The 25,945-nt window shown below is 37.4% G+C and overlaps 1 protein-coding gene across 4 annotated transcripts in view; it reads left to right on the top strand.

The window, feature by feature from the left end:
- The window catches only part of LOC124163225, a 794,093-nt gene extending 769,989 nt beyond the window's left edge, over window positions 1-24,104 (top strand). For all 4 annotated transcript variants that reach the window (XM_046539977.1, XM_046539976.1, XM_046539974.1 and 1 more), the window contains 7 exons: window positions 11,240-11,374; window positions 12,971-13,123; window positions 14,381-14,559; window positions 16,042-16,245; window positions 17,135-17,281; window positions 20,005-20,098; window positions 21,659-24,104. In XM_046539977.1, coding sequence (XP_046395933.1) covers window positions 11,240-11,374; window positions 12,971-13,123; window positions 14,381-14,559; window positions 16,042-16,245; window positions 17,135-17,281; window positions 20,005-20,098; window positions 21,659-22,056 — 1,310 coding nt within the window. In that variant the 3' untranslated portion in view covers window positions 22,057-24,104. The remainder of the gene's footprint in view (window positions 1-11,239; window positions 11,375-12,970; window positions 13,124-14,380; window positions 14,560-16,041; window positions 16,246-17,134; window positions 17,282-20,004; window positions 20,099-21,658) is intronic.
- Window positions 24,105-25,945: the final 1,841 nt, after the last annotated feature.

Genomic DNA, 25,945 nt, shown 5'->3' with positions numbered 1-25,945 from the left:
TCTGGTTGTTGACGTACTAGTTTGCTTTAAAAACGAGTATTTCCCTCGCGAGTCTTGTTTACAACCGTCACTCTAGTTGTGATGTCGACGAAACCTCACTGTTCTCTACCTGGCAGCGGCGACGGCCTTAAGCGATGCTGCCACTCACAATCAGTACCCAACAGACAATGACAAGGTCTAGCGTCAACTTCGCGATGATCTTGGTGCGAAATAGCCGTTGCTGGATAGTACCCACAATGTGCTGCTTATGTTACTAATTGACTTCCTTTTTTGTGAAGTACGAATTTTAAAAAGGGGTCAGTACACCGTCTGTGGCGGAACCTGTTTCACACACTAATGGAAATGACTAAGTTGTTAGTCCACTCTTTGATTCTGTCTGTATTGTCGGAATAGCGTGCCATCGGCAAGGTACAATCTCTTGTAATTTGCATGAAAATAAGGCGTAAACTGGAGTGTATAGGACAAATATGAATCAAGAATTTCCCCTCTAAACTTTGTAATGGTCATATGATACCATCCCATCCACCTCCCCTTCAACAATGCACAATATTTATCTGTACAACTAAGTATTTTTTTAAATCATTTTTCAATAGCAAATTTACAATTAGCAGCGGTCACGTGGCTCCTGCTACCCCTGGCGTACCACTCGGTGTGACAGATTTGCTGCTTATTTCCATTCAAAATGTAATGAGGACTTTTAAATGCATAAATTTGCTGACAAAAACATCAAAATGGCCAGACATAATATAGAGTGAGCGATTTCCAGAATAAAACACGCGTTGCCGTTACAAATAAAATAGAAGCGCTTTACCCGACATTTTGACGGGTGGTCTTTTAGGGTAGACAAATGGTATAACTCCATTTCTATGTGATATAATATATAGTAATAAAATATATTTTAACAGAATACATAATAATATATAATACAGTAATACAAATATATTTTAACAGAATACGTATCAGTATCATTCGTGGTCAACAATCCTAAGATTGGTTTGACGCAGCTCTCCACTAAATTCTCCCATTAGCTAATCTTTCCACACCTTCGTATTTCATCTCTTTCATATCCTTCTTTGTCTCTTCCATATGTTTAATTCGAGATCTTCCATTTCCATTCTACGTGTCCTTCTACGATTGTCATCATTAGGCCATCATGTCTCAATATATGGTCTTTAAAGGTCCGTCCGTCTCCTTGTAAAGGTTTTCATGAGGCTTCTCTTCTCCTCCATTCTTCTATGGACTTCCTCATTACAAACTCTGTCGATCCATTTGATCCTCATCATTCTTCCTGTGGCACCACATCTCGAAGACTTCTATCCTTGATTTCTCCGCGGCTGTCATTGTCCATGGCTCACTTTCATGCGGAAGCATGCTCCAAATAAAGATATGATAAACTGTTTCCTTACTTCCATGTATGTGATAGGAGTACGTACCATTAAAAAATAAATGAAATTCAGAAAAATTGAAGACGACATGAAAATTCTAGGCAACGTGATTAACCCCTGTGGGCTGTAATGACGAGTCTAGCTCGCTATGAACCTTCGGCGCCAAACCGCGCAGTGACGAGTGTATCTCGTCATCGGATTTTCATAATTTTAGCACTACTTTGAGGAGTAATATAATTAATTTGAAAGCTTAAAAATGTTAAAACATTCATATTATACATAAATAATTCATATTTCATGAAACATGATGCATTGGAAGGAAGATAAATAATTTTATTCGAGTAGCGATAGCTATGTTATCCATGTTTAGTAATCACATTTTATTTCACGGTTGTACGTTGATTACAAATTACAAAATGTCATTTCATAACCTACCATTTGAAAGAGAATCATAGAAAAAAATAAATAGAGAATAGGAGCACGATATTCGGAAAATTAATCGAAGTGGAGAGGGTTAAGTAGAGGTAATTCGTCAAAGTGACGGATCTAGTCCTTCTTCTAGTGCTAGACTGCGCAGTGAGTGCGCACCTCGCGCTTCCTTTGGCGCCTCTGAGCGTGGGCGTGTCCCACTCCAAATCCGCGTCCAATTATAGAGCCCCCCCCTCCCCTCCCCACTTCGACACCCGCGCCGATCTTCTTCCCGTGGCGGCTCCAAATACGCCCTCCTCCCCTCCGCGGCGCCCCCCCCCCTCCAACCGCCTCTCTGTGTGTACTTTGTCTCCTCCGCAGTTTATCCAGCCTCCCTTCGCACCTTGCTGCGATTCGCGTTGGACCCATCCCTTGGCTCGCATCTATTGGCGGGACTCGGAGGCCGAGTTTTGGTGGAATATCGAAGTGAAGGCACCGATGGATAGGTGGCATCGATGCACGCGACGAACCACCGGATGTTTAGAGAAACCATTTGATAAATTTATAGTATAATGAGATGCGAAAAACTTTATACTTCCGCATAAATTTATGTAATATTTCGAAAGTAATAGTTTATCTTCCATTTTGAAATTTGGTCGTTAATCTTAACTACGTATTAATAGCTTTCCGTATACCTATCGGGATTCTTTAATTTTGTATTTATTTTTAGCTACGGTATTTCGTTTTGAATATCGTAGGATGTTGAAATTTTGTTGAAATCTATGTGCAATCCTAAGTTTTTTTTTGCATTTCATGAAGTATGTCAAGTTGATTCTATGAAGACACGCCCGAAGCAACGAAATTTAAGGAAAGAAAAAATTGAAAATGAAGATATTTTCAGCATTCTAGTTACATTATTTTCCAAATTGTAGGCGTCAGAAAATTGACTGCTCTCTCCTAGGGCGCCAAAGTGTCCATTTTTGGTGTTTATTTTTTTATATGGCAGGAACTTCATGAAAAAGCTTACTTAGAAAATGAAAAATGTCCAATTTATGAATCGTTCATTCATGTGTACAATATATGTATATTTTTTTCTGGAATATCCTAGATTGATGCGCGCTGCGTTGACGTATGTTGAGGAAACCTTTTAATATTGAAAAAAAACTTGAAATTTTTGCACGGTTATAAAATTTTATTCCTACATAGGTTTCGATTTTACAAAATTATCTTCAAGATGTTACTACATCATCTTCCGGAAAAAAAAATTACTATCGTGGGCAATTACAGGTGTCTATTTCAATACGGAAAAATTCTACTACGTCACGCTGGGATCTTCGGATATTAAATTTTAGTAAATAAAAAAATGTAAATACAGAAATGTTTAGCTCTTCAGTTACTTTATTTTACAAATTGAATACATTGCCCATTTACTTATGGGCATTAGAAAATTATGAGCTCTCTCCTTACTCAAAAATAGCCATTGTGGTGTTAATTTTTTTTAGAACTTCATGGAAAGTTAACTTAAAGAATGAAAAGTGACCTATTTATGTATCGTTCATATAGGGTTATTGTGTATATATTTTTTGAGGAATATCCAAGATTGTGCCTCTGCATCTATTGCATTAATTTATATGGAATGGCCCTAATAAACTAAGTTCTGATTATTTTTGTACTATGTTTTTGATAATTTTTATTGATTGATATAATGTATTGCTTGGTTGTTAAATAATTAGCAATATTTAAAGATTTAGTTAGCTGCCAAACTGCCATGCTGTGAGATAAAAATTGGGTAAAATATACACAATTCTAATCACACGTCCTTGTATTGGATCTTCGAGTGAATTTTTCTAAAGTAATGGATTTTCCTTTCTTTTGTTCCCCTCGAGATTTGACTGCAAACCTAAACTGCTTATTAAATACTTATGGGATATCTTTCGGGATTCTGCAAGTGTGTTTTTAAGTACGGTATTTCATTTGGAACCTTGTTAGGAGTTGAAATTTTGATGAAATTTCTTAAAAAATTGGAAAAATGTGAAATTAATCTTTTTTATATCAGCCTAAAAAAACTCCAGCAAAAAAAACCGTATGAGAAACCTAAACTATTTCGATGCATATCATGCGAATTAACAAAGAAATTTAGGAAAATAAACACGACGCATATTCTGTTCAACTCGAAACTTTTTTTTGTGAGGAAACGAAAATTCTGTGACTACCGTACGATCTGATAGATGGAAGTCAAGTATATACGAGGGGATAAAAAATTGTATTTGTCTTCTCCTCTAAAATTTTTATCAGGGGGTGAGAAGCCAAGAGGTGCAAGTGATTTTTTTTTCTAAACAGACTTAGGTACAGAAATTGGGGGAAGAAACCAAACGAGATCAACTAGATATTTATAAGTGCATTTGATTTTCCACTCGATGTCAGCACAGCAACCAAGTTTTTGTATATTTCTTCTATCAATTTCTGTTCCTAACTCTGCAAAATAAAATTACTGGTGCCCTTAGAATTCTCATCCCCTCATATTTATTATTCGGTGAATATCGTAGGAAACGCAAAAGGAAAGAAAAGTCGTAGGTCGTATACTCGGTCAAACTTGAAAACTTTAGTGTAAAGTTTGAAGAAACATCGTTAGCGTGCTATCGGAAATGGAAACATCCACCTACTATGCTCGTCCCAAGGTTTGAGTGATGCCTTTTGCCAGGTGGACTCCAGGGTCTCCCCCCCCTCTCCCTACCAGACCCTGTCGTTGTTCCCAATTGGCCTGCGACCGACCCCCTTCCTCCGTCTTCCCTTGATGCGATTCTGTTATTCAAGCGTTAAAAACAAGGCTGTGGGGGGTGGGGTGGAGAGGGAGGGAAGTAGGAACATCCTTGGTTGGATCTTGGCTCGTCCGCGCGCAGCGGTTTTTCGCGTGCGCGCGTGTTTTGTCCTCGGAGGGGGGTTTTTAAAGCGGAAGGATTAGTGCTCGCCTCGGCTCGGACGTGCACGTCGTTCGTTCCTAGAATAGACCTGCAAACCTCCTCCCGCCCGTCCTCCTCCAGAAAACCAAAAGGGAGTGGTGCCGAATCTGCGGATAATACGTCTCCCGCCGCCGCCGCGGGTTTTGCAAGCTAGGTCCCGCCGCTGTTTCTCCCCCGTTTGGATCCATAGTCCGCGATCATGTTCGGCAGCTGTCGCCAGGTCGGTGTCCAGCGTCGGAGCCCCCAACGTGGGCTCTTCCGTCTCGCGCGGAAGGTCGCGTCAGGAACGTTCGATCCTCCCTCAGGGATGCCGTTGCAGTGTTGTTGCTTCGTCTCGGAGTCGGAGCCAGCTGTCCCTACTCTCCGATGAAGAGATCGAGGTCTCCCACCCCTCGGGGGTCACCTTGACGGAACCGCGAACGGCATCTGTTGGCTTCTTATTCTTCCCGTCTTCATTTCGCATTCCAACGTTTTTTTTTGCTCTTATAATTCGGGCATCTCCTGGAGTGCTGAGCTCTTGGCCAAAACCATCTCGGAAACGCTTCAGGGGCGCCCTGTGATGTAGTCTTGTTTCCGCAGTCCAACTGGACCGATCATCCCAGAGCTTTCGATCGTGTGGTGCAAAGTGTTGTTTGTCTGGTTGTCACCGCAACGCCACACGTCAGGCGGTTGTTTGGTGAAAAGTTAATTCCTCAACTTGTAAGTGTCTCTTAAGTTTTCACGGTGTTTGTTTGATTGCCTCTGCCAAATGTGTTTTTTTTAACAGCGTAGACAGTGTCATCCCCAACATACCTTAATAGGCCCGATTCGTTTCTCCCGAGTTAATTTCATCGAGCGATTTGGCAGGCTCTGGTTTGGATACCTAAAGGAGCCCGTCCGATTGCCGGGCTGTCGTATAAATTAATCCCAGAACCCAGCAATCCAGTGGTGGGGCTCATGGTGCTCTTTCTGAACCCCGAAGTTCCTTTAGGATACCTCGTCAATGTGAAATTAGTGCTTCAATTTCGGTGAAGGTATCTGAACACTTTAGTTAGCCGTTTATCAGAGTGCTATCTAAGTTAAAATGGAAGTACCATCCATCTGAGGTTGATTTTTACATTCCTCCCTTTCATCTCTTGACTACGCCGTCTTCGACGTGTGTGTGCTCGAGTTTTTAATAGTGCTCACCAGGTCATTCTAGCTCAATTACATCGAGGCAAAGTACTTGTTGGTGGTGCTTCAAAATTAGTGAGTCTTCAAAACCATCTCGATATTGCCGTCGGCGTATCGGGTCAACAAGGGACCACGTGGCTGTTGCCGCGGCTCGTTACCACGGTGACGGGCGGTCAACAAGCGAAGGGGTTAATTGCGCGCGGCAGCCATGCTGAGGCTGCATTTTTACTCGAACGTGGTGAGGTTGCGGGAGGAGGAGGAGGATGACGAAGAGGAAGTGTACAGAATCGACCAGATTAAGGAATTCGAGAGAGTCGACCCAGCTTGGAAGGAGGTGGTCGCCGAGTTACTCGGCAGAGGTGTCCTGTGTGCCGATATTTGTGTGTGTGTTATTCATGTTTTTGTGTGAGTGTCTACCAATCCTTTTAATCGACTACACACTTCAATTGGACGTTGGGTTTAAACTGGGGAGTAACCAGGACAATATGTTCATCTATATCTACATACTACCCTGCAAGTACCTAAGAATGCTTGTGGCGGGGGATGTTAGAACACATGCCATTACTTATAAAAAGCAAATGCTCAAAGAAAATTACGACTAGCATTTATTAAAGTACTTTATAGTTCGGGGAAAAAACGAATTCCCCTATCTATCCGCTCAGCTAAACATCTCTCTTACTTTATTGCTTCTGTCGGACCTGGAAACAGTGGCGCAGCCAGGGGGAGGTCCAGGAGGTTCGGACCCCCCCCCCCCCCCCCCCCCCCCCCGAAATATAAAAACACAATTATTTTCCTTCGAGAAAGGAAACAAAATATTGAGAAATCATGAATTTACGAAATATTTCTTTAACAAATGAAGTTATTTCGATTATGAAAAGGGTTAAAATTAGTTTCAAACCCATTAATTAGTACCGAGTTTTTCAAAAACTTTCTCCCCTGGTTTTGGATCCCCCCTCCCCCCGAACAAAATTCCTGGCTGCGCCACTGCCTGGAAATATAGTTGGGCTGCACAGTGGGCGGAAATCGAAAAAAGTGTGACAAAACCCTAAATTTTCACTATTTTTTTGGTAAACAAAAATGGTACAGTCCTATAGAATAATGTCCAAGGATTAAGGAACTATGGCTATTTTAATATTTGGTTCACCCATTAAATCATTAGAATCCGTTAAAGACGAGAAAAAATTATAAAAAATGTCAATTCTGAATTTCTGCAAAAATTGAGTATTTACTTTCGCTATTGAGCCGTTAATATGGTTTTCCGTAAATTTCAGCGCATTTTTTATAAAAGAGTAAACCTTTCCTAAGAATTACACGGGATAGTTTATTTATTTTTATCAATTTTTCATATAATAATTAAACATTCAAAAGTGCATTGTTTTTGGACTATTTTTGACATAAAGTGGAAAAAAACTTTATGAGGGCGATGAGACTCGATCTTAAAATTCATATGGAAATAAAGACCTGAATCTTGACTATATGATCCAAAAGAAAAATCTTGCTCCAACTTGCTACCTTGCATGTTGATGGGATATGTATAAAAAGTCAACGCTGCCGCCCGGCCCGGCCTCGGATTACCCTGATTTGGTTTTTGCTCCAGTTTTAAGCAAAAAATTGGTTCCACCACTATTATTTTTACCCCAATTGTTAGGAAAGATGTGAAATCTAAAAGTAAAGGCAATATTTTGTCCAAAAAAATTTCGTACTCTCTTGTTGCACATAGAAAGTAGAAAATTCGCCGCTGCCGCCGGTCACCCATGAGCCCTACGAGGACGTGTGACCATACGTCGGCAGAGTGCTTTGTTCCCTTATTCGTACTTATTCTCACATAGATATGTACAGGGAATTTCCCGCACTTTAGGTCCCTTCAAACTAGAAATCCCTCCGACCTTAAGGAGAGGGAAAGAATCGAAGCAGGCGCGGTCAGTGCACACGACCGACAGACCGCAATTGTTCCTTGGGGCGGTAATCCGCTGCCACCACTAGTAGTTCACTAAGTAACACCTCTTGACATCTCCAGGATATTGTTCCTTCAAAATGTGGGGCTCGTGAATTTGGTTTTTGGGACTAGGTTGTTTCTTTGAAAAGTCGCCGCTAGTTGTTTTACCACCGCAGCGCACGTGCATCGGTTATTGCCATCCAAAAGATCGCTTCTCTGGAACACGCTAGTGAACGAGTTAGCTGGCGATTTACCGGGCGGTTTTCCCAAAAATTCACACGTTCTATTGTCTTAGATAATGTCTTGCTTCCTCAGTTTTACTCATATGGTCAGTCTAACTTAGCTGGTGAGTGTTGAAACATCGACGTCTTTTAGCCACAGTGACTACTGACAGAGGAGTTCTCCTAGGTGAGCCCATCGATTGGTTACCGGTTGTCGAACTTACTCTAATATAGAGAGGTCGTACACGACGGAGGGAATACATTAATCGGTCATAGGTATTATTAACTCTACTAGTTGTAGAAATATTTTATGTTGATAAGGCAACGTTAGAAAATGTAGCAATTTTTTGTGGCTTGTAGATTTAGAAGCTTTTATCTCCGACAGGGGAGAAAATGAAGAGGAGGAAAGTGACTCTAAAAGAACTGCACGATGCTATGTGCCAAGGAATGGTGTAGACGGTAGAGTCGAAAAAACTATTAGCATTCAAATTTCTATTAAAAAATTTAGTATTGGGGAGGATTTTTTGGGAAATTAGCGACTTCTAATTGATGAAGATCGTTTCCGCGAGTATTGCTCTTCCACTGCCGCCCTTTATGTGGAGCACTCTGAATGGTATTATATACCCCCAACTGTGCATAAGATTCTAATACATGGAGCGTGTATTGTAAACGCAGCAGTGCTAACCATTGGACAATTGTCAAAGGAGGCCCTTGAATCGAGGCACAAGGATATTAGGAGGTTCAAAGAGCAGAACTCCAGAAAAATTTCCAGTGCAAAATTTTATTTTTCTAAGACTTCTTCTATCTTCGGACGCAATAGTATCCTCATCAATCGATTCGAATCACGGAAATGTGAAGGTACCTAAGGGAGCTAGGAACCTCCTTCTGATTGACGAGAACGCAGAGTCAGATGGAGACGAGATTGATTCAGGTAACGAAGACCTATAACTGTATTTACTCAGGTATGCATTATTTCCATTTCATTAGTCATTCATTTCAGAAACCGAAATATGGTTTTAACTTTTAATGAAAATAATCGAAAAATACTTGCATTAATTTCCGTGGAATACATTGGTAAAATACATATCCTTAATATTACATAGATACCACGCATCTATACATTCTATGATGTATCGATACATTACGGTTAAGTTGTTTAGGGTTATGTATTAAAGTTTCTAAGTCAGTGATAGTACTTGTATGAATATAATAAGCATCTAACATGCAGCGCTTTTAATATTAAAATTAGGGAATTTTTACTGTTTCCGCCATTTTATTTTAGAGAGGCCCCTGATTGTTCTAGAGCAAAAATAACATTAGAATCGGATTAAGGAGGTAAAAATAATTATGAATCGAAAAAATCGTGGATCTACGTTGAATAATAACGGAGATATTACTTTTGTCAAGCTTTTTTCGATTTCCGCCCACTGTGGGCTGTAAGATGATGTTTTCCATGTCACTCCTAGAGATATATATTCTTAATTGTTAAAGCGATCTAAGCCTATTGCACAGCATCCAATTCTCAAGCGGCTCCCAATGTAATATTCTTAACATCTGGGTAACACTGTCTGTATGCCATTAGCAGCTTTTGAGGAAACGTTCAGCTTTCCTTTGTATTTTATTCAGTTCACAGATTAAGCCTTTCTGCACCAGATCCCATATACACGCTGCATATTCAAGGAGTGATAAGACGAGTGTTCTTGTTCTTAGCAAGATCTGAATTTGACTTTATCAAAATCCTTTAATTTACTCCTTTCCTATGTACTTATCTGTCTGCATGGGCTTGAATTTACCATGCATGTGTCCAAAATAGTCATCTAATATTTATATTACCCTTTCGTTTCATCACCATTTTCCTTTGAAAGTCTATATGATAAAACACTAATATTTTTACTCCAAGAAGGCAGAGAGGAAAAAAATAGCCACCGCACATCATTCTACGTCAGGGGCGCAGCTAGGAATTAAGGCCAGGGGGGTTTCAGGCGCAACTAATACTGGGTTGCTTGGGGTATTGCATACCCGCCAGGGTTAGCGGGAGGTGCGGAGGCCTTCCGCCGGAAAAAATTAAGATAAATGGTTCAAAATGGTGATTTTTACGGCCCTCTGAGGGATATTTTTTAACCCTCACACTATTCTGTAAGCAATATTAATCCAAATAAGTAAAATAGATTTAACTTAAAAATTTCTGTGAGCTCTGGGGGGGGTTTTATCCCCCAAAACCCCCCCTCGCTGCGCCGCTGTTCTACGTGATACAGAATTTTTATTCCAAAGGGTTGATATTCTATAACAAATATTTTTGTGGATACATAGTCCTGTAAATAACTATGCCCTTATATCTTAATACGTAACTACCTTTTTTATTTATGTATTATGAAATTTGTGGTTTCTCAACAGCAAATTGGTGATTTACCCACTTCATCCTTTAGCCTATGTCATTCTTTTTTAAATTCATTTTTCTGATACTTGGTGTACACTTTTCAATGATGAACATTATGAAATACTTGTAGGTACAGCTAGTGGCAATGGAGACTAGCTGAATGGCTGTATATCTTTTAATTGGAAATCATTGTAAAATATGTTTGGACATTTAGCCTATATTTACTACTAGTGGATGTCAATTTTTTATCACATGATTGCTATTTAATGGCAAATAAATTCAACAGCATGAGATTGGCCTTTAGCTACACATTGCCTCTAGAGTTAAATCATAGTATTTGCATGATTGAAGTAGCATTGTGAGGAAATATGCAGAGTGCTTGATAGAAAATGATGGAATAAACTGACAGTGGTTCTAATGTGACAAAGCTTTGTTTTGTTTGGTATGGATACTTCTGGTCAACACTGAAATATTCGTGGATAATCTTAAGAATATGCTTCTGGGAAAATGTTGTGCTTTTAATGTTTCTCATAGAGTAAGTCAGAGAAATGGATCAATTGGGTAGATCAGTGCAAAAAAAAACACTATTTTCAAGGTTTCAGTAAATAATTGATATCTATTCTGCTGATCTTTACAATTAATTCTTGTGTTTATGAAGACCTTTTAAATGAAAAAAAAGTATAGAAATCAAATGTTGGCCTTATTTTTATGACACAAACCTGAATCCCTGCATCTTTTATTGAAACCTGACATTAAGTTTGGGCTCTCTCTTTTCTTTTCATGTGATTCCTACGAAATAGAAGATGAAAGCCAAATATTTGTCAAGTTCTTCAAATTCCATAAGTGCTACGACCTGATACCAACTTCAGCAAAGTTAGTGGTCTTTGACACCCAGCTTCTTGTGAAGAAGGCTTTCTTTGCTCTGGTGTATAATGGTAAGTTTCTACGTATTCCATTTTCTGTACTTCTCAGTCAATGTTCCTATTTCTAGTATATTCAACAATATATGTATGCCAAATGTATTTCTCAACTTGTTCTTGAAAATGTAGTGTGTTAATATTTCTCATGAATATTACGTGAATCTCTGATACAAATTTTCCAGAGGCATTGCTCTCTCTTTGCAGAATCCCTTGTATAAAATTAACTCTTGATTGTAGAATTTTTTATTGCCATTTTTACTTCCATATTTTCTCTATTGTTGTGCCCTTGCAGGCAAAAATTAAAAGTGACATTGAATTTTTGTTGAGTTTACAAAAATAATTCAATGGTGGAAAAGAGTAAAATTGACTATCTTGAGTGAGAAGCTATTAATATTGTCACTAATGGGAGTATGTTAGATAAAAAAAGTATAAAAACTTATTTGGTTTATCTAGAATTAAGATATCATTTTTTAACTGTACCGCTACTAGCCACGGTGATAACTTTACAGAGTCACCCGCATTGCACAAATTATGCGAAAAAATCCGCAGAAAAAAAATCATGCGCCCAGTCAAGGTGAATATTTTTTTTCTATGTGAATTTTATCAATTCATTTTTGATATTATTTTTGTTTAACTTGAAATATTATATTATATCAAGAAGTATATTAAGGTTAACCAATATCAGATGTTTCCTTCGTAGTGGGGTCCTAGACCAAAATTCTTGATCTTGTTGTTATCAGAAAGCCATCAGTAATTTATTTTGCTTGATCTTATGGGAGAAGGTAGGCGGGTTATCTTTATATTGATCAATATTTAAAGCAGTTTATTGAAGCTGGTGTATGTAGCAATTGTCTCTTGACTCATTGTAGCCTCAACAATGCCAGGGTAGAGTATGCATAAAGAAGGTTAGAATGTCACACTTTTATATTAACATAGAATTTGGTTGATCTTCCTTAAGAAAAAAATAAACAAGTATATTCCTAATGAAGGAATAATTAGTTGAAGGGCAGTGGTGGCCAGGAACCAGTACACAAGAAAATAGTCTTTTTATGAAGCAATAAGTGATAGATGGATTGTCAAGGGATCAATTATTGTATTAATTAATTTTTTAAACAATTATTCTTATTATATAAACAAATTCTTAATCAATCATAAAAACTTCTAAATTAATTGCATGGATCTTAATGCAAAGACCACAAGAATGTACCCCCAGAAATTTTTTTTTATGGAAAAACATTTCTTTGTTTTTGATTTTTCTGGCAATGCATTTTCCTATAATAGGGTATGAATCCTTTGTGCCTGAAATAAATTCCCCTACATATCTCTGCCTTTGGGTTATTTCATTTCCAAGTTATTCATTTATATTTGCATATTTCTTTTTACATTCTGAAACTGAGAAATATATGTACTCTTTCATGAATGCACTGGACCCCAATATGTTGAGGAAAACCCACAGATTTTCTGCAAAATGTGGCTTTAGTTAATGTATGACTAATTATTTCTAAAATGCTAATCTCACTTTGAGGTAGTCATTAACACACTGCTTGAAATTGTGCCATTTCATAATATGTGAGCTGTCCTATTTTCTAAGTATTAATTATTTTCTTCTAGGTGTTCGTGCAGCTCCACTATGGGACAGTGTCCACCAGCAGTTTGTTGGGATGCTTACTATCACAGACTTCATCAAAATATTGCAAATGTATTATAAATCTCCATCTGTGCACATAGATGAATTAGAAGAACACAAATTAGGGACCTGGAGAGGTATGTACCACTGAAGTGGTGATCAGCTTTTTGTGAATGAAATGCTTACCAGGAGACTTTTTTCTAATTATTTTTTTTATTTAATGCATTATGATAAAAAAATTTATAGAAAGAAGTGATGTATGAATAAAAGAAATATGTATAGTAGTAATTATGGATTATTATTTAATTAATGATGATAAATATGATATCATGATAAATAATGTAAGAAAATATTCTCTAAGGATGTAGCAATTTTTTTTTAAATTTGCAAACCCTAATTTTTCCGCTGTCTAGGCCACCTATTAGAGTGAGGTTTGGTAGCAAAAAGTATTTTTCAAACTAAAGTTACAGATACTGCATTTACAATTCCAAGTAAATAGTGTAAATTTGCCATACTAAAAAGAGGTTGGTATGGATTTTAAAATAAATCCTACTTTTCCACCCATTTAAGTAAGGATTGGTTTTGTATATTTTTTTTTGAACAAAAGTTATTGATAAACTTAGAAATTTCGATTTCCTCAAAAACAATGACCAAGAGTGATACTAGAAAAGTTTTTCTGAATTTTGAAAACCTCCCCATTTCTACAACATTGGCCAGATGAATGATCAACTTGGCTGCGTACCTGAATAATGCCCCAGATTTTGCAACTTTTGATACATTGTGTAAGGTTGAAAGTGATAGGTGAAAATTATTGGCAGTTATAGTGTACTCAAAGTCAATAGGAATGATCGTTATGTAAATTGACAAGATATATGACTGAACTTTGACAGTGAATGTGACTTTGGATAGGCATTGATATGCAGTTATGCAAGTAATTGGCAGTTTTTTTCATTTAAAACACCCTAGACTATTAGATTTCTTTCATTATGTGTGTGTGTGTGATTTCTCAATTTTAGAGTAAGCCAACAAACACTGTTTTGGCTGGAATACTTTTGTGTTATTTATGTGAATTTAGTTCTTTAAGGGTTTGCATTCATTGATTCATTTTGAGAACTTTATTTTGCTGGTATTTCAGCCAGCATCTTTTAACAGCAGATTGCTATTTCATTTCAAAATTCAGCTGCATAACTGAAGATCCCGAAAAATGTATTTCTTAAATGGACCATCACAAAGAAAGAAGTTTCGATGATTATACATGGTTTTTTGTTTCTGATATAGACTTGATTTTGGTGGTATTTTCAATCAGTTTATTATTTCTAATGTTTTTCAAAACTAAGCTAAGATATCTGTGCAGCTTTATTAAAAGCTAACATCACAATTTTTTCTCTCTTCAGATGTGCTTAAGGGCCAGAGTAAGGCGCTTGTGAGCATCAACCCTGATGCCTCACTGTATGATGCCATCCGTACGTTAATAAGCAACAGAATTCATCGGCTTCCTGTGATTGACCCTGAAACTGGAAATGTCTTGTATATCCTTACTCATAAAAGAATCCTACGCTTTCTGTTCCTCTATGTAAGTTTCCTTAGTTCTATAATTTGACACCTTGTTTAAGTCCTAGGAATAGCAAAAATCTCCTATAAAGTTGGTTGCATTTCCTTGCTCTTGCATATAATTTTTGAGCATAGGTAAATTCACATAGATTGCAATTTTACAATGTTAATATATGCCATCAGATTATTGATAATATGATTTTTGATGTAGACTCTGAAAGTTCAACACTGTTCATTACAACTCTGAAAAGCATAGAAATAATACAGGACTAGGACAGGGATTTACTATGTCATTTCTTTGGGCGTTCTGGGGTGCACAATATGCTGGAATCAAATAATACACCCAGGACTTGACAACTGTGATAATGGTATTTATGACTCTAGGGTCTTTGCTTGTGGAGTCCAGCATGTCCTGCAGACTTGAAATCGAAGTTTATTTTGCTCAGCTGTCAGAAGCTTTAGCACATATTTTGGTTCCCACTCTCTTCATTGCCAAATCTTAGGTCTCAATGGAATGTTATAAGAAAAAGGTGATATGCCCTCCTCTTCTGCAATTTTTTGGACAGTCACATGACAGCTTAACATCACCATAGCATTCCACCTATGTACAATCGTGTTTTAACCAATTTTAATGCTCCTTAATCTAACTAATGCTAATAGCATGATCACCTAAAGCTATCTGAATACATATTCTGAATGGTTTCCACCCAGCAGTTCCCCAGTTTCTGATGAGATTTGATTCAGTTTAGCTGCTACTGTTGTTTTGTCATTTTGCTTGCAAAGTACTACCAACAAGAGTGTTACATATCTACTACTGCACTCAAATGTTGCTTGTCAGCTACAGATGTGATTAACAGTAGGAAAAAAATAAGCATAGCTATGCAAAGGTTCAAGGTCAGCTTATGCACTTGATTCACATCAGCCAGGTTTTCAAGAAACAAAATGAGGTCGCATATTTTTCTCACAGACCTTGAATATATGTAATGCCAAAATTGAGGACAACCAAGAATGGAACTCTACATTGCCTTGGTTCTATTTTCCTCATATTTAGAAAGATTCAACAGAAATTTTCCTGTAAAAGTTTCATGATTGATACCTACATTATTTATTTCAAAGATTAATATCTAACTAGTAATAAAATTTTGCTGTCATAAAATGACTTGTTTCTGTGTCATTGTTGGTGATTCACTTGAGCACCCTAAAAACTGTCTCTTATTTCATTTCAACCAATGTAAAAACTATTAAAATTCATTTCTAACTTGCACTAAATTTTAGTTGCTATTAAATTACTTGTTTCCAAGTTGTTTCTGTTGGTGCTTCACTTGAACACCTGAAAGAGGTTACTTATTTCATGACAGCCACTGTAAAAACTTTTGAAATGCATCTTTGTAGTTAGTCTGAAATGTAAAAAATTTAACTTAGAATATTGTGAATTAATAAGTGTTTCTTCAGCCCTTTTCATCATTTAGTCACTCTTTCATGAAATAAATTATTTTTATTGCAGATAAACGATCTTCCCCGACCAAGCTACATGAATAAGACCTTGAGGGAGCTGAGGATAGGCACGTATGAAAATATTGAGACAGCAAAGGAAGAGACACCAATAATAGTTGCTTTAAGGAAATTTGTGGAGAGAAGAGTATCAGCGCTGCCCATTATTGATAGCCAAGGGCGTTTGGTGGACATCTATGCCAAGTTTGATGTGATTGTAAGTACTAATTACCGTAAGCTATATTTTTATGCTTTTTTCCGATATGATTAAAATATTTAAGTCATTAAAAGAGAGATTTTTGTAGTGCTCACCCGTGAAAATAAGAATATTTGTGAGGAAAAGAGGAAATGTAAAAGTGTCAATATTAGTCATAATTTTCTTGTTCCACCTGCTCTCAATATTCTTGTCAAAATACACTTTTGGTTATGTATTTTTGAGGGTTTTGAGCCTGAGACCAGTGAATAATGAACCTGAAAGTGCTGGGTGACATCCCTTGTTGTGATGCCATTACGTATTGTAGTCATACCCTCCTTGTCATTTGTCTGGTTATCTCAACCTCTTCTAGCCTCATAGTAGTATGTACCTATCTAAAAAAATCTTTTCATTCAGGGGTAACTTGGATTTCTAGTCCAGAAAATTGTATGTGTGAAATTTGAGCCATATTATCTTATCTGAAATTTCGTCCATAAAATCATGTGTCAGAATAACAATCCACAAAGCAACCTCTTGGCCAATAATTCAATTTTTGTTTTTCGTTTATTAACTTTTTGTTAATTTTTTAAATTATGCATAAATATTTTATAAAAAAACATTTTCATGTTTTATGTCAATATTCTTATAGTTTACTGAAGATAAGTTTCACAAATGAAATTTGACTCAGTTTTGTGAAAAGGTCTTATGGAGCCAAAAAATGGATGTGTCTGTCTCTTCGTTTCAATTTCTATTTGTAATTTTATATATATATTCACCGGTGGTGACTTGTGAGAATGTGAATTAGATGTTTAATGTGTATCTTCCCTCGCATGCTATTATTATTATTATTGTTGTTATTATTATTGCTGGATATACGTTGATCAATTGATTGAGAATATACAAATCTTTTCAGAACTTAGCTGCTGAGAAGACTTACAATAACCTAGATGTTTCTCTGAAGAAGGCCAATGAGCATCGAAACGAGTGGTTTGAAGGTGTTCAGAAGTGCCGCTTGGACGAAACTCTGTTTACTGTTATGGAGAAAATTGTTCGAGCAGAGGTGAGTGTCGTAAATAGTTAGGATTAAGGTTTTAATGAGTGAGGATAGATGAAATTGAATTAATCAAATTTATCTACAGATTATTTTTTGAATGATCTTGTGAATTCGCCATTTCAGAAAAATAAATTTTGAAAATTAGCCCTTTTTGATGTCCCATGGGGCTTATTACGTAAGTCATAACTCCGGAGCTATGGAGCTATAAGAGTTATGATGGCTGCCATAGCTCAATTTGCGATTACAGTAGTCAAAATAACTCCGATAGGAGTTGCGAACTGGAGCTATCTCGGGGCTGGAATAACGCAGGCTTCTGACCCGTCCTTATGATAACTCCAGCCCGATTTCCTTCGCTTCTCAACTGTCATTTGTTGATTTCTGCCGTCGGAAGGTCGGAATCTGAAGGATTTGGCAATGGATGGACCAATGAACATATATTGGGGAAGGATGATGAGGGTGTTTGCGGAATATGTAAGAAGAAGGAGGTATCTGACATTAGAAATGAGACGAATAAGGGGTTCCCACTATCCGATCGAATTATATGAAGACCATTTTCAAATGTTTTTCAGAGTGTCGAAAGACATTTTTCAATATCTCTGCCGGTCTCTGGGACCCACACTAAGGAAACGCAGAATATCTGGACTAGGCGGGGAAAAACAGATAAATATTATTAAAGAATTTTCATTTTACCACTATGGGCGTGTGTAATGTTGAATCTTCTTATTCTGCGTCTGAGATATTCTACGTTTCCTTCCTTACTGCGTGTAGTGTGGGTCCCAGAGACCGGCAGAGATATTGAAATTTTTTTTTCGACACTCTGAAAAACATTCGAAAATGGTCTTCACCTAATTCGATCGGATTGTGGGAACCCCTTATTCGTCTCCTTTCTAATGTCAGATGCCTCCTTCTTCTTACATACTCCGCAAACACCCTCATTATCCTTCCCCAATATATGTTTATTGGTCGATCCATTGCCAAATCCTTCAGATTCCGACGGCAGACATCAACAAATGACAGTAGAGAAGCAAAGGAAATCGGGCTGGAGTTATCATAAGGCATTTTTATTTTCATTATTGGTATTAAAAAAAGTGTCGGTGTGTGTGCAATTATATCTTCATTCTGTGTAGGCATCTGTCAATCTCACTAGCACATTTTTGTTAATTGTCTATGAAATATTAAGGTTTATCACCCCACATTTTATTCATTGTTGCCTCCCTGTTTATTCCTTGGAATACGCCAAGGGCAAAGCTTCTGTGGTCACTCATAAAATTAGTGAGCACCACGCACTGCTTCCTGCTCATTTTCTCCGACCTTTGCCGGTATTTAAAATTGTATTCATTGCCATAATATAAACATGGGCAGAGAATAGGTTTGCATTCGACGATAAATGAATGACTGTATACAATGGATGGCATATAACTGTATATGAATAAGCTTTAAAGCATAAACATTTCAACAATTTAGTTTATATTAATTATTTCACGTTAACTTACGAAATACAAGTTTGGGACTCCATTCCGAAATTCACGTTAAACCCATCTGCTCAGAAACATTTACTATCGGATACCTAAGCTCCTATTGATTGACTCATTTCTGGAGATTTGCTTTCCGAATTTTCCATAGCCACTGTAGCTCCGCATTCTTTCGGAGACTTCTCGTAACTCCTGCCGGTACGTAATAGGGTTGGAGCTACAAATCAAAACAAATCCGGGCGGAGTTACAGATAGCTCTAGCTCCAAGTCAAAGTTACGTAATAGGCCCCCATGTCTTGTACAGATGTTCATGAAAATCTGTAATATTTTTTAAGTAAAAAAGAGCCACCAAAATAAGTATAAACTGTTAAATGGCTTTGGTTTTGATTAACCTTAGATGATTGAGGCAAATCACGCTATGTACAGTTGAGGACCTCAAATCAGCAATCCAGAAACCTGGAAAACCAGAAATCCAGAACGTTTGAAAATTCCTCTGCGTAATGCTTTGACTCGCCACCGTGTGGCACCACTTTCTGAGCCTTGTTCTGGGATGAGTAGGAAGTTAGCACATGCTATGGACATTTGCTAAGAACCTTCAGCCGGGAACAACGCCGCGGAAACCTACGCACGAATTTCAAGAAACAAGTTGATGTATCTGCAAAATATTTCACTGGATTACTAAAGACAACCATAGGAGCAACATAGCCAAGTATCTTCACAAGCACAAGCAGGAAGTTTTCTGGGCCAAAATGGATTATGTACTTGGAAAACGTGGGAGAAATCATCTCAGGATGAAAAATAGCATGGATGTAATAATTGCAATGGAGAAGTAAGCTCTGGAAAAAGCACTCTAGGTTGCTAAGGAACTACTCAAGTCAATTTTGATAGTGTTTCTGCCTGTAAGTTCTCAGAGGAATGATAGATTGTGTGAAGTGCAGCTGAATTCCTTTTAAAAATACATAGACAAGAGCTATGAAGCTATTTCTTCATTATGTGTTTCATTAGATTTTTGCCAATTTATCTATACAGTGGCTCTATATAATAATGACAGAATGTATGACAATCATTGAATATGCTGATTTTTGAGACTTTAATCTTCAATCCACAATAATGAGCCTAATATAAACATTTTGTGATCCACCATCTTGAGGTTTAGTGCTCATTTTTCTTTGACCGAGCATCTGAAGTTGTTAGATAAATTTTCAAACAAATATGTATTTCTCCTTTTCTTAAACTTTGCTTTCTTTATATTTCCAGGTCCATAGGTTGGTCATCGTAGATGATGAGGATAAAGTCATTGGCATGATTTCTCTGTCAGATTTGCTCATGTACCTTGTATTAAGGCCTTGTGGTGAGTTGTGTTATTTTTAAAATATTCCAATTTCTGAGTGTATGGAAAGGGAGGAATTCCTAAGCATCATAAATATTTCTGTGAAGTTAATCTCTTTATAAAAGGCATGCATAATGTTGCCGGATGCTATTGAAATTTCAGTATCAATATTTTAGTTCATGTTCTAAGAGACTAAACAGAATGGCGACAGCTGAAATTGTTGAGGTAGTGGGAAATTTAAAAAAGTCAATAATGATGAAGATATGTATATTTGTTACTGTTTTAGCACTTTTCTAAGCATGCCTTCAAACAAACCCCTGTTGAAAGAAAAGTATTAATATTTGATAAAAACATTGTAGATATGGGATCAGCTGGAAGTAAATGATAGATTCTATAAAAAAATTTTGCTCCATTGATAGCCTGTGATGCCCATTCTTGCAAATTTTCTCTTACACTTCCCTGTTTTGCTATTAAAGCTTGATCATTGAATTTCTTTCTAGAATTGATTTAGAATATCTCTATGGACAAAAAATTCAATTTGTTACATACATATCCAATAATCAGTGGCTAGGTTCCAGCATTTGGAACAACGGGCCTAAAAGCATGGAAACACTCTACATCATTAAACTTATGCAAGAGAAAGCTATTGGAAAAAATGAAAGACAAGTTGGTTGCTTAGTGATTATTTTGACTTTAAACTCCCTAGCTATTGTCTTCTTACTCCTTGCCTTGTTCCTGACTATTAGTTATCAATTTTTATACATCTATATTTCATACGCACATTTGCCCACTGTTTTCATTTTCTCTCCGTCCAAGATGTTTTTTCATCATTTTTCCTGTTATGTAAACTGGGCTTTGTTGATTAATGTGTATTTGAAAATTTCACTGAATTTTGAAAATATTAGAATGAAAGGTACATATTTGTACTTTTCATCAATGATTTAATGCATATGATGCGTTTTGGCTCAAAGATGCATCATCCGGCACAAAACATTGTTGTACAGGAGAGCATCACATTTCTACCTTTGAGGAAGGGATGGGGGAGGATTTGAAAAGTTTGAGGAAGGGGTGGGAACAGACATTTAGCAGGGAGACAGTGAGAAAATATGCAAATAAAGAGATAAGGAAAAAACCAGAGGGAAAAGGACGACTTCAGTCATAACTGTCGAAGAACGTGTTTCCATTTATTTTTCTTATTCATCTCTACCACCAAAAACAGCACATATTGGCCTTTTACATTGGGGTTTTGTATATATTTAAAGAATTGCATGTGCACGAACAACCATGCCCTGAATAAGGGCCCTACCAAGGCGGGACTCGAACATGTGACCCCTTGTTTGCCAGGCGAGGACTTAAACCCACCGCCATCGAGGTCAGCCATGTGATTTTTTCATGTACTTCTACGTTTTGTGCCAGATGATGGCTCAGTGAGCCGAATCGCGTCATACGTATTAAAAAATTGTGGAAAAGTCAACTACACTTCATTACAATGAGTCTAACTTCACAATATCACATCTGAATTGGTTGAATTTTAAATAATTCAACAGCCATTAATGAAATTATTATTATCATTACTTCCAGCCGCTGAAGAGGAGGCCTCCAGTGGGATATCCGTCGGCCCCCACCTCCCCTCCTCCTCTCCCCTCTCGTCTCACCTGTCGTCGGAGGCGAGCGTGATCCCAGAGGAGGAGGGCAGGGAGGAAGAGGAGGCGGCCAAGGAGGGAGCGGAGAGGGCAAAGTGCGACGAGGCATCGGGGGAGGGTCGAGGAGGGGACTCTGGCAAGGGCACCGAGTCGGAGGAGGAGGCGGAAGAGGCCGAGGAGGACATCCGCCACCGGTTGCTGACCAGCGTGGAGCAGGTGGTGGTGGAGGAAGACGAAGAGGACGAGGAGGTGCAGGCGTCTGCGGCATCGAGGGGGGTGGGAGCGTCGTCGGAGAGTCCAGGCTGGAGGGAAGTGACCGTCTCGGGCGGGGAGTGAACTGGATGGAGACCGTGGAGTGGTCCAAGCGGTTTAAGTGTTGCGGGGGAGCCAAAAGGTGAGGGTGATATCCTCGCCACTCCCTCAAAGTGGACTCACCGGGGACTTTAAGAACGTCGTCGTTGCCTCCCAATGCTTTTGAAAAGCGTCATTATGTGGGCTCTTCCACCGGATAATTTTATTGATTTATAAGTGGTGAAATCCACACGCTGGAGTGGAGAGAGAGAGGGAGAGAGAGGAGGGGTATGGATGTGAAAGTGGCCTCTATAAGGCTCAACCGGAGGAAGTGAGAAGTGGATGACATTTTTTTTGTATGACTGTCTCGTGAGTCTGTGTGTGCGTGAAAGGAAAGGGATGTGAAGAGGAAAAAAATTAGGGAGGAAAGAAGGGTACCTTAGGTTTTCCTGCAAGTTTTTTTCCTTACTTTCATTCTGTGGATTGCGTCGTCCGATTTAAAATGTAGGAGAAAAGTCAAAGTTACCGAAATATGTCCACACTTATGTTTCTGGGTGAAGTATGGGAGTGATTGTTGTGCATCTTGCGTAATGCTTAGGTAATGTGGAAGTGCACTAAAAGGAAGTGTGAATGTGGCATGGATTGAAGTTAATTGAATCACCAATCAGGATGGTCAGTAAAAATGGAAAATCATGTTTTTTTCCCTTTTTTGCTTGATGATGCGGAGCATCTCTTTGTCTAGGTTTGCCTTTGGGAAATGATTACAAACTTGTGGCCACTATCCTCAGTCATTTGGAGTTTATATAAAGATATTTTTTCTGGCTAATGATGGATACTCTCCCTACACCGCATGGTGCACGATGTGGATCTTAACACTCAGTGACTTAGGTAGTTACAATCTAGTGCCTAATTGCTGATTTTGCCTTAGCATTGTTATGGGTGAAAGGCTTATTTGCCCCTAGCTCTACTCCCACATGCACAGTGAGTGTTACTCAGGTTTTGTTTTTAGGTCAAAGTTAGAATGATGCAGATAATCTGAAAATTGTGATTTTTGCCTAATAGTGATGTAAAGAGCAACTTTGTAACAATATTGAATGCTAAACAATGAACATTTGAAATTTTTTTATGTATATGTCTTGTGTACATAGATTATGTTGAAAAAATAGGTATTATGCCAATCTCTGTATGTGATTGATTTTATCTCTCACACTCTTGTAATGTAATTCATTATGTCAAAGTCTACTACTCTTTAACTGTCTAAAAACATAATAAGGCTTGGAAAAATGGAGTGGAATACTAGTGTGCAAGGCAGAGATATGTTCTTGTACACTTCTGTGCAAATGTACACAACTGTAAATAAAAAGGTGTAGTATTGTGTACATTGTGCGGACTTAAAGCGACTGTGAACCATTTTAAATAGTTAAGTTTGTCTGATACCCTGTTTGTCATTCTGATATTCTTTTTTTTTTACATATGATCTGTGGTATCATCAAAGTTGTTTGACTTCCTTTTGCAAAAGTGGGGATGACAACTTTTTATACTTTTGAATGCAATAAGGGTTAGAATTTGATAAGAGAACAATTGGTGAATACTTGTTGGATTATGCCTCCAATGCATATGCTGTGAAACCCCAATGAAAGCAACTATGGTGGTGATTTTTACACAAGTGTTAATGGAAGGAGAATGTATCAATTGTGAAGAAGTTCCAGTGGAGTCTGCAATTCAATGAGATGAAGAATGCGTATGTTGCTTTTTATAACTACCTAGCTTGGAAATGATCCAGTCAACATCCAATTAACTTCTTGAGCATCAATTCACATTATCTCAAATATCTCTTTTTCTCATAGCTACTCAGATTTAGTTACAGATAAATAATTACCTAGTATTTGTTTTTATGCCAAAGGCAAATTTTTTCAGCTTACTACTGTGAAATACTGGCAAAGATGGATGAAGGCAAAACACTGTCCTTCAGTGATTTAATTTGACCGAATGTTACATGCTAAAAATGATAATGCATTGTACCTGCAAAGTAAACAACAAACATTTATGCTAGAAGAGATTCAGATATGAATAAATTTATGTAAAATGTTGAATCCCTTGTATCATTTCATGCTCTAGATTATAATTTCCCTGACTATGTTCCAAATGTTGACCTTATATTGGTTTGCTCCAGAGATGTATAGAAAGAATAACAATATATAGTTATATACAAAAAATAAGGTTCAAAGAGGAAGTATAAAATCCTCAGTTGGTCTAATGCACTCACAGGAAAGGGGAACATCTTATATATTTTTGGTAGTCTTTGCAAAGTGGTGGCCCAATAGGGGTAGCCCTATTGGAAATTTCTTATAAGTCTTACAGAAATTCTTATAAGAATTCTGTAAGACTTAAAGGATTCTATAAGTCTTACAGAATTCTTATAGGATTCTATAAGTCTTACAGATTTCTTATAGGATTCTATAAGTCTTATAGAAATTCTTATAGGATTTTATAAGTGTTACAAAAATTCTTATAAGAAATCTGCATTTCTTATAGAATTCTACAATAATGCTGCGCGGGTCGCATACCTTTTAGGTTTTTATCCAGCAGGCGTGTCACCATAACTTATGTTGGCAATTGATAATTATTTAAGGAATTCTACATAAGATAATTTTTGGAAATTATGTATAACTCTTTTTTAAGTAATGTTCTGCTAATTTCCTGGTTTTTTCAGCATGGTATTTGACATAAATGGTTCCAAGAAGCGGAGGCTTCTTTAATGCGACTTGTTAGTATATATATCGCTGAGGGCACATGAAAAATTTTAGACTTAAAAGATCTGTCTGTTTCGAGTCTACAGATTACTTGACCGATGGAAGTTCGATATGGGCCATGAATAACCACGATGTATACTACGATTGCATACGTTGCAGGATACTGTTCACATGGTTCCCTAGCAACCTAACAACCAAAACTTGTTTGGTTGTTAGGTTGCTAGGGATTGCTTTTATATGTTAATCATTCACTATGTCTTTGTGATAGCAGTTTAATAAAATAAGTCGTGTGCTTCTAACCAAAATAAGGCATTGACCTCATTTGGTAAGTATTAAAAAACTGGCATTCCTAAAATTATGTTACCTTAAACAGATAGTTTCATTGAATTTTAAACTTTTCATCATTAATTTAGATAGACATGTATATTTTTCAGATTGTGGCATATCTAACATAAGAGGAAGTTTTAATGAAAACAGTGTTTTAATGGACAAAGTGAGTGATTTAGTCGTCTCTGAAGAGAATGAGAATGAATTTGTATGAGTATGCCAACATCTGCACAGTTATTATTTTATGGAAAATACATCAACTATTATTCTCAATCAGTGTTTCTGTGATTCCTATTAATTTCCCTAAATCTTGCAATTATTGTTAGCCATATTCTACATATCCTTTTCTCCAAAATGGCATCAAATTCCATTTTGCTTTGCTTATTTCTTTCATTATCTATCCAAATCTGCATGTAGAGGTCTCATTCTCTCTGGTATCTTAAATAAACATTGCTCATATGCATTTGATTTATCAAATTTTACTCTTCCTTCCCATATAATTTCTTGAAGTACCTATCCCGAGAGGAACTTGAATTTTATTTCATTTGCTTCTTCAATTTTCCAGGTTAAATCATATTCCATATTGCAATTCCTGTATCTTTCATTGCGTAATGATTGCCAAAGTTGTATTCAATTATCAGTATATCATTCTAGGCTATTGTTGGTTTCATTGATTTTAGTTTCTTTTAGCATGTGGGGACATTAACCCTATACAGAACCCATGCCCTGAAAGACCTCTATGGTATCTCGCCTTGTCTGGCCAGCCAGGTGAACTTTACAGGGCTTCAATGTCCTTTTTGATGTACACTGATGATAGACATCTACATTTGGTTCATGGGAAATCATTAGGTTTG

This window comes from Ischnura elegans, chromosome 8 (genome assembly GCF_921293095.1).
Source record: "Ischnura elegans chromosome 8, ioIscEleg1.1, whole genome shotgun sequence".
Classification (NCBI taxonomy): domain Eukaryota; kingdom Metazoa; phylum Arthropoda; class Insecta; order Odonata; family Coenagrionidae; genus Ischnura; species Ischnura elegans.
This window is presented reverse-complemented; position numbering and strand designations above follow the sequence as displayed.